The sequence below is a fragment of the Bemisia tabaci genome, chromosome 5, assembly GCF_918797505.1.
Source record: "Bemisia tabaci chromosome 5, PGI_BMITA_v3".
NCBI lineage: Eukaryota > Metazoa > Arthropoda > Insecta > Hemiptera > Aleyrodidae > Bemisia > Bemisia tabaci.
The window spans coordinates 16,699,883-16,709,170 of record NC_092797.1 but is presented as its reverse complement, the minus strand read 5'-3'; the positions used below and the strand labels follow the sequence as shown (position 1 = coordinate 16,709,170).

Below are 9,288 nucleotides of genomic sequence, written 5' to 3'. Positions count from 1 at the left end.
ATGAGCTATCTTGTTTAGAGTCGATGTCACCTGTCATCGTGACATAAAGAAGCCATCAGTTCGTATTCTCGTTATTTTATTGCGGTTCCTGGGTTAAATTGAAGTACATATATTATTTTGATTAATTTCGTTTCAAGTGAATTCTGTAATTAATCATACTGAAATCGTTAAATAAGCAGGTAGTGTCTGAAAATACGTGGTCAGTGTGGTTCCCTCTTATTTTCTTTTTTCTCCTTCTTCTCCTTTTCTTTTTTATATTTTATTTTATCTTCTTTCTATTTTCTCTATTTTTCATTTTACTTTTAGCGACCAAGTGGCAATTTTGGAATATTAAGATGAAAAAAAATAATAAAAACCTTAAAAATCATACCATTCTGTATTATTTGTTAGATCGGTTTGTTTTGAAGATTAAAATTTGATGAGGGTATACATTGAGATAGATAACTATGGAAGTATGATCCGTGTGAGGACTTCAATAAACATAATTTTGTCTTTAGATTCATCATGTTTACACGGATAGCGTTAAAGTTATACTTGTCAAATTATTCAATGGTTCTTTGTATGTTAACGTGAGGTGTGCTCAAGAATGATTTGCCTTTCGAGGATTTCTGAGGAAGGATGCGTTTAACTTCATTAATTCCCAATACATCGAGGTGGTAGCAAATACATAGGTTGTCCCAAAAGTACTGCACGTTTTTTTCTTATTGACGAACGGTAGTAGACATCAAAATGCGGTTTGTGTAGTCTTAAAGACCGGCCAATTACCGATAAAACAAGACAAATCCGAGCTCTCTAAGTCAAAAATTGACCAAGTTACAGCGTTTTGAAAATGACTTGTAGAGGGGACCCCTACGGAATTTTCAGGTTCTTTTCTGGAAAAAACAAAGAGTTGATTGTTTTGTTTTTTTTTGGACAAACGGTAGCAGATATCAAAATACGGTTTGTGTAGTCTTAAAGACCAAGCACAAACCAATAAAACAAGACAAATTTGAGCTCTTTAAGTCAAAAAATGACCAAGTTACAGTGTTTTGAAAATGACTTGTAGAGGTGACCCCTCCAGGATTTTTAGCTTCTTTTCTGGAAAAAACAAAGATTTGATTGATCAAAAATTCTACAGAGAAATCGTCACGATCGAATGAAGTTGGTAACATGATATCAGCCCAGACCTTGCACCCTGCGATTTTTGGTTATTCCCCACGTTGAAAAAGGGCTTAAGAGGCAGGAAGTTTAACTCCATCAACGAGATGAAAAGAGCTGTTGAAACTTTCTTAAAGAACATTAGGCAAGAAGAATTCGAAAAAACCATCTTTGAAGAATTGGGAAGAACGGTTGCGGCGCTGTGTGGCAAGAGATGGAGGGTATTTTGAGACGGAAACTAGTGTCCAGTCATCCAGTGAAGAAGAGTAAATGCTAGTAATCTTGGTAAGATTCTGCAAAATTGATTTAATAAAACCACTTGAATCCTTAATTCTTTGTTTTTTTTTCCAGAAAAGAAGCTGAAAATCCCGTAGGGGTCCCCTCTACAAGTCATTTTCAAAACGCTGTAACTTGGTCAATTTTTGACTTAAAGAGCTCGGATTTGTCTTGTTTTATCGGTAATTGGCCGGTCTTTAAGACTACACAAACCGCATTTTGATATCTACTACCGTTCGTCAATAAGAAAAAAACGTGCAGTACTTTTGGGACAACCTATGTATTGAGCTGAAATCAACGAATCCATCTTAGAGTCTTTTTATAGAGAAAGTTGAGACATCGCGGCTTATAGATGTCACAAACGGGAATAAAGATTACACAAATCGGACTTTTTTTGTAATCTTTGATCAACCCAATCCCGAATTCCTGTCTCTGTTCCCTCTCTCATTCCACTTGCCGTATCCCCAATTCCCGGTCCATTCCAGTTTATAATATTTGCAATCGGTGAAAATGTAATCTTTATTCCAGTTTGTGATACTGTGAAGGCCTAAAATACGGGAACCAATCAGAAATGGATTCGCATTGTCTTTACTCTCAGTAGGGGACTCTCAGTGTAGGGGGTGTATAGGGACTCTACTTTAAAGTATTCACGCAGATTTAGAGACATAATACCGATAAAATCCCATTATTTTTTTTTCAGATGTAAGATGTGGTGGCACTTGTTCCTGTTAGCACTTATACCTTATTCATTATGTCACACAAGACAACGATCTCGCTACGTTGGATCTCGCCCAGCCTTCAGAAGGGATTTAGTTGAGTGGAATCCTTGGCAAGCCTATGATGCCCAATATTTTAATTTAGCGAAATCGAGGAGGCCGCATTATGGGGCTGATCTCCTTCCCCTGCGGTCTGCCGTAGAAAAAAAACCACCGCCCAGTGAAAGGTAAGTTATTGATTGGTGACAGTAAATGAGGGGCTCGGAGGACAAGGCGCTTAAGTGCAGTTTTTGACAAAATTGAGATATTAATGATGTCAAGTAAAACCAGTCTGAATGCATATGCTGTGAAAAATTCGCTCCCAAATTCAAATTCTTAAGCATCCAAAAGTCAGTTTGAACTTTCTATCCGCCATGAGGATCCATGTAATTTTGAAACTTCAAACATGCGTTTCTCGAAATAACAAAAACTTCACTTATTCGCCTTGTCCTCCAAGCCCCTCAAATATAAACCACTAAAGAAAGCTAAAACATTGAGAAACAATCCGAAATGTTCAAGGAATGGTTACAGTTCACTTATCAGGTAGAAAGTGATGATTGAGATTCAAATATATAAAGCGCGTAAGGTACTCTGATGTATTTTGGTACATATTCCCCCCTCCCCCCCTCCCCCGATGGCACACAATCCAAGCAGGTGGGCACAGTACTAATCCCACAAGACATTCGATTCAGACGTAGACATTGTAAGAAATTCGTAAAGAATTCTGAGAGTGCAGAGAGGAATTTTAAACTCTCACGTAGCGCCTGCAATCCACAGGTACGCAACTGGATCAACGACGCATGGCTGTTGAAGGTTAAAGCTGAATAGAGAAAATTTGTAAGAGGCTGAGAGTGGATCCTGAACTTATCGACTTAATTGTTGACAATCGACAAATAGGATATTTTTATCAATTTTTTATCATCTACAGTGAATGAATACGGTTCACAAAAAAAAATCTTCTGATTTTCAGTTTTTCATGCTACTTTCTTTCCAATATACACCGGGATATATCATATCAATTTTTAAAAATAACCTAATCTAATCATATGAATAATTAAATTAGCGCTTGAACTGAGTCATTTCTAAAGTAGTATTTTTGAAATGGACTGGCTAAATGGCTATAACTTCTAGGTGTTGTTTGTCCCAGAAGATGCTGAACTAATCCACCGATGCAATACCAATAAGTTATGTCTTTTTTTATTTTTATTTTTTTTATCCCATTTTTCCGATCAGGCGTCAATTCTTAGTGAAATTTGTCGTACTTAAGTCGGAAACTTCGAATTTAAAGATCCCCCCCCCTAGGGTTGGGTGGGGGGGGGGCGGGAGGGGTTCAGGACTATGAAATTCGAACTCTTCGAGGTCGATTCCATGAGCAACCCCGCGGTCCCTGACGACCTAAAACAACCTAGAAAAAAACCTGGTGCAAATGGTCTAAAACACCCCGCATATTCAAGTTATCTTTACCACGTATGAGAAAGTCCTTTTCATTACTTTATGGGTCATGCGCCACCTCAATACAGCTAGTAGTTCGATTAATTCATCGGATTAATGCAGCACTAATGTCCCCCGAAGATAACATTAGTTGTGCAGCGTACAAATCATTCCGTCCGTAACGTATTGCCGATTTTCAGGGTGCGCTCAACGAGTGGACTCCCCGCTTATTTGAAAATTGGCGCGTTAATTTGTATATTCTGCCGCGCGCGCCTCTGAAATTGGCGGGAACCAATAGGATTGATTGTTTCGACTCGTTTACATTTTGATAACAAGTTGTAAACAAACCGAAAAACGTGGTTTTTCATCTTCTCGTAAAGTGTCGTGAATAAGTCCTATAAATATAAAGTTGCTCGAGATTCTTGATTATATGAAGCTGTTTTTATTTGCCGATCTCAACCACATCCCTTCAAAGAATATTCAATTCGTCGTTCTTCTGTTCAATCTCCACAAATGAACATGTCAAGGTGGTCTCAAAGTAGGTATCTGTAAGCTCTCACTACTTAACTCTAATAGTTTATTTTTTCCTTCTCGTAGTTTCAATAGCACTGTACTGTTCGAAATTATTGAGGCTCTCCAATTCCAGGAAACTACAAACCTCTCACTTTGGTTCATTAATCAAATCATCTTTTATTTATCATCAGGGATTTACCTGTCATGTTGTGGTCTACCTAAATACTTACGTACTTCAAATTTATTTTATTGTCAACGTCTCACGGGTTTTTTTGAGGTACTCTGAGTCACCTGAAAGAGGGTTTTCAAAGCTGAGGGATGAAATACCTCTTGCCTCGAAGTAAGATTATGGAAGGTCTCAGTGAAATTCAGAGCCTAACCTATTGAGTACCTAGTGTCTACTGCGGGCTGATTATTGAAATTGATAGACCAAGCTATAGACAAAGGAGACATAAGGAGTATAGAGCGATCTTATTGGTTGAAATGGCTGGTTCTTATGGACTATGAGGGTAAATGATGGACTAACTATCGGGTCTCTCGTGGGTTGCCGTTAGTCCGTCTATTACCTACGTCCTTTGTCCATTGCAACCACCCGCTTCCACCAATAGGATCCCTCCATATCTCTTTTGTCTTATTTGTCTATAGCTTTGTCCATCAATTTCAATAATCGGCCCGCTGGGGCCGGCCAAAGATTGATTTTCCCATGATGATCATGCCGTAGAAACGGTTGATTTCATGCCTCAGGTGTTGCAGATTCATACGCATTCCTCAAGGATTGATAACAGGATGATAAATTTTCCAGTGTTTTTAAGTGGCTATGAATTTTGCATCTGAAAAAAGTAATGGGTTCTTCATTTGCTCACCAACCTACCTAAGTCAAACTATAGCCCTACCACTCACTATTTTTCTCTAAACTTTGTAGTCAACCAAACTATGATTTTTCTTCTGACTTAACTTCTATTTCAATTTTGCTTATTGTTTCAGAGGTCCAAATGATAACTTTCTACGGGATGCAGTCGAAAAAGTACCTCACCCACCGATTGACCGATACTCTGGGTCTTTTTCGGGTAATTCATCGAGCTTTCATTTTCTATTCTTCAACAAAACACCATAATATGTATTTTTACCCACAAAGTAGATACTGGTGATTACTCTATTTCACTTTACGCACTTATTTATCAGACTTTTAATTTAAGTAAGGCCTGTCAGTACCTAGTCATATATCATAAATTTTATTGCCAGGTAGGTACTGGAAAAAATGGTTTGATCAAATGTAATCGTGAGTCTGAATATTCTTGTAGCGCTCCTAAAGGCTTGAAGATTGCTCACAAGACCTGCACTTATCATGGCTAATTTTAGAGCAATCTGACATTTGGAAACAGGTTTTCCAAAAAAAAATTTAAACAACCGGTAAAAAAAAAAAAAAAAAAAAAAAAAACTATATCAGTTGAAAATTTATGCTTTACCAATGTATGTCCGGAAGTATTTTCTACTTTTAATGAGCTGTTTAGCTTAATTTGTTAAGTCTGAAGTGACAATATTTTTTGCCTCTAGGTACTCCATTTCTTGTAATTCAAAAAGTGATACTTTTTTTATGTTTTCCCCAGATATTCCGTCAGATGCGTATCTATCAAAACAAACCATTGAAAGTAAGTATGCTATCAATTTCAAACCAAATTGTTTTTTTTTGCCAGTGTTATATTGCAATTTTCATTTCTATGAGTGCAATAAAACCTGGGCTCCTATGGTTTTTTTTTGGCAAGGTTTATATTGTCTCATCGTTGAATCACAATTTGGTCTTCAGCACAAGGACCCTTTCACTGTCTCTTTTCCACCGCATTTTTATTAGCTACCTAATCTTCATTAAAATTCTATTTTCATCAAGAAGGTGACAGTACATTTTTTTTCATACGTAGTTCTTGATATAAAACCAATCCATAGAAACAGAGGCTAAGAGCAGAGACATTGAAAGGTTTGTTTCCGAAATATTTGAGTTGGTACAGTTTTTAACTTGAACACCTCTAGTTATGAGGCCTGTAAAGTTTTTTTGTTTTGTTTTTGTTTTTTTTGTGGGGGGGGGGGGGGTGCTTTTCTCTCATTCCCTCTTTCTTTTAATGTTTGTAACATTTTCAGTAAACTACCTCCATCTGTATTAAAATTCCTGAATTCTTTTCTATCATTCGCAGGTGACCCATACCGAGTGGTCTGTTACTTTACCAACTGGTCAGGCTACAGGAAAAGCGAGGGAAAATATGTTCCAGAAAACTTAGATCCAAGTCTCTGCACTCATGTTGTTTTTGCATTTGCATCGCTAGACCCCAATGATCTCAAAATTGTCCCTGGGGATCCAATTGCAGATGTTGATAACCGTAAGGAATTTTTAATGCTAGAAAGACTTTATCTCATTCATTTTATTGTAGCATTAATTTATTATCTTTCAGCCCAGCAGACTTCATAAGATACTGAAAACTGCTAAATGTTGATTTTTTTTTAAAGTCTAACAGTACGACAAAACTCTCTGGAAAATAGCTCTTCACCACTTCAAAAACTGTCCCCACCACACAATCAACAAATTCTTTTCTTCTTTTTCAAGCCATGTTGAAACTCAGTTGAAAATTACGTCAAAGTATTGGGGGGAAAAAATATGAATACCTCGTAAGGGAGTCCTCTTAATGACCAATATTTTAGCTTATCATTGTATGAAGAAAAGGCTAAAATGAACAAATCTGTTCACCTTCTCATATAAATGCTATGGTATGTTTTTTTGTTGTTCCAGAAAACATTTCTTCATTTATATGTTTCCCTCAATTTACTCTCATTTTATCAAATGTAACTTTATGATTGGAGTATCATGTGTTTCAAAATTGTCATTTATTGATAATTAATTTTTATCATTCGCTTTTTTCCTTTTCTTAGCCAGATATCCATTGTTGTAAAATGGTTGTAAAGCAGAAGTATGACTCCAGCAATAAGCTCATTTTTACCATTATTCAGCGCTACGAAATATTAATCATCTCGTGATTTTTAAGCTATTTCTATGAGGTCTGAATCAATGGAAGCACTTTCTGTCTAATTCCTTGCTTATTATAGAGATTTCTTTTCATTTGCTTGTTTTATGTCAAATGTTCCATAAATGCTTATTAGATCTCTTCGAGCGCATCACATCTTTTTCTCAAACATCACCAAACCTGAAGGTTCTCCTTGCTCTTGGTGGATGGACTGATTCCACGGGTGATAAATATTCTAAACTAGTCAGTAATCCAGAAGCTCGCCGTAAGTAAGTTTCTTTCCTTGCTCTTTTTAAATAGAGAAACTCTAGAGCGCTAGCTCTAGAGAGCTCTTTTTTTTTAGTTCCTAAAGAAATAATCAGATGAATAACTTTCAAGTGTATTCTTTGCCCTTGTGTAATACTGTAGTGTGTATCCACCTTGTTTAAGAAATGAATTCTTACCTTATCATAAAGCCCTCAGCCAGAATTTCCTGGTGTTATACTAAAGCTTCTTTGACAAACCATATTTGGTCACTAACCCTGTGGAACTGAAAGCTCAATGGACGTATTTAAATAAAAAAATTATCTCCATTGAGACCTGAGTTCTGAGACCTATAAGAATACATTGATGACAGGAAACATGTCACAATGGAGATAGTTTCTCTTGATTTAAATAGGTCCAAATGGCCAGTGCGTAAAAGTATCCATTCTTCAGGTATTCTTCAACCTCTGAAGCCAAATGTCATTAAAAGTAACGAGGTTGTATGCTTTCTGAAAGGTCTAATAAGGAAATAGTATCATTATATTAAATGAAAGAATGTTTGTACCTGTAATAAAAATATTTAAATTTTGAATCGTTATTAATTGAGCCTATTACCATCAGACATGTACCTACTGGTTACAAAAATTCTGCGCATTTTTTATAAGTCACGTGTTTTTACTAAGAATACTCATCTGTTTACACCACAAAAAGTTTCATTATCACTCAAAAACAAAGAAATCAAAATCTTCAGTCTCACTTTAAAGAAGAGTAACAATTTTTAACAAACAAACAAAAATCACTTTTAATGTGTGACTTTTACAAGCGTCTCAACTTCTCAGCAGTCTTGAAATTTAAAATTCTTAAGTCTATGTCATTAACTCTTTTGAATTCTCTCCAGTTTTGTTTCATCAACCGTTGAATTCCTTAAAAAATACAATTTTCATGGTTTACATTTGGACTGGAACTATCCTGTATGTTGGCAAGCTGACTGCACGTCAGGTCCCTTATCAGATAGAACAAATTTTGTGCAGCTTATTCAGGTTAGTATCTCTCATTATTATCTACCAAGTTATAGAGTCCCTCCAGTAAAAACTAGCGATGAAGAAATTCATTATGCGCAAAAAAACCATTCTTTTATAGAGAAGATTTACATCAGCTCTATTGTAGTGTACAATTATATTTGCATTAGTGTCCTGTTGTGTTGCCTCTCTGCGGAAAAGAGAATAATTCCGCCTCAGCATTAATCCTATTTTCTTCTTACGCAGGAACTTAGAACAGATTTTGAAAAACAGCAGCCACCATTGAGTCTAGCTATTGCTGTATCAGGCTACAAGGAAATAATCAAAGCTGGATATGATTTCCGAGCTTTAAATGAAGCTGTCGACTTTTTTTCAATCATGTCCTTCGACTACCATGGAGCATGGGAAGCTGTTACCGGCCACGTCAGTCCTCTAAGCTACAGACAAGGAGACCGATTTTCTCTATACAATGTGGTAGGATTTTTTATCTGGTCAAAAATGTATATATTAATTTATCAAAAGCACTTTTGCTAAACGTCATAATTCTTGCATACAGCTAGTCACCAGAATTCCTCCGAACTCTAGAGACTGTTTATTAATACAGCTCAATCTATGAAACTGTCCTCTCGTCATAACCCAGTATGAAAAATGAAAATATTGATGTCAGAATCCTAAAAAATTTCTTTTCCTCTATTTTTAGCTATTTTTCCTGCATAATGTTTTCTGTAAAATAGAAAGCAAGAATATTCTGTCATTTTTACTACTTTCAAAATCATTTTCACCAGTTCAGTTGACATCTCAAGCAGCAGGTTTTTAAAAAAAATAGAAATTTGATAGGGATAAACTGTAATGAAATAGCTATTTAATTTTTAAACATTATATGTTGTGTCTGTCAGAACATAATCC

General features: G+C 36.1%; 1 protein-coding gene across 1 annotated transcript in view; it reads left to right on the top strand.

Annotated features, from left to right (window-relative positions):
- The first annotated feature begins 2,119 nt into the window (after nucleotides 1-2,119).
- Cht10 (Chitinase 10) overlaps nucleotides 2,120-9,288 on the top strand; it is a 39,967-nt gene continuing 32,798 nt past the window's right edge. The window contains exons 1-7 of the mRNA XM_072300354.1: nucleotides 2,120-2,356; nucleotides 5,097-5,179; nucleotides 5,720-5,761; nucleotides 6,299-6,481; nucleotides 7,257-7,389; nucleotides 8,262-8,403; nucleotides 8,629-8,856. Coding sequence (XP_072156455.1) covers nucleotides 2,121-2,356; nucleotides 5,097-5,179; nucleotides 5,720-5,761; nucleotides 6,299-6,481; nucleotides 7,257-7,389; nucleotides 8,262-8,403; nucleotides 8,629-8,856 — 1,047 coding nt within the window. The 5' untranslated portion in view covers nucleotide 2,120. The remainder of the gene's footprint in view (nucleotides 2,357-5,096; nucleotides 5,180-5,719; nucleotides 5,762-6,298; nucleotides 6,482-7,256; nucleotides 7,390-8,261; nucleotides 8,404-8,628; nucleotides 8,857-9,288) is intronic.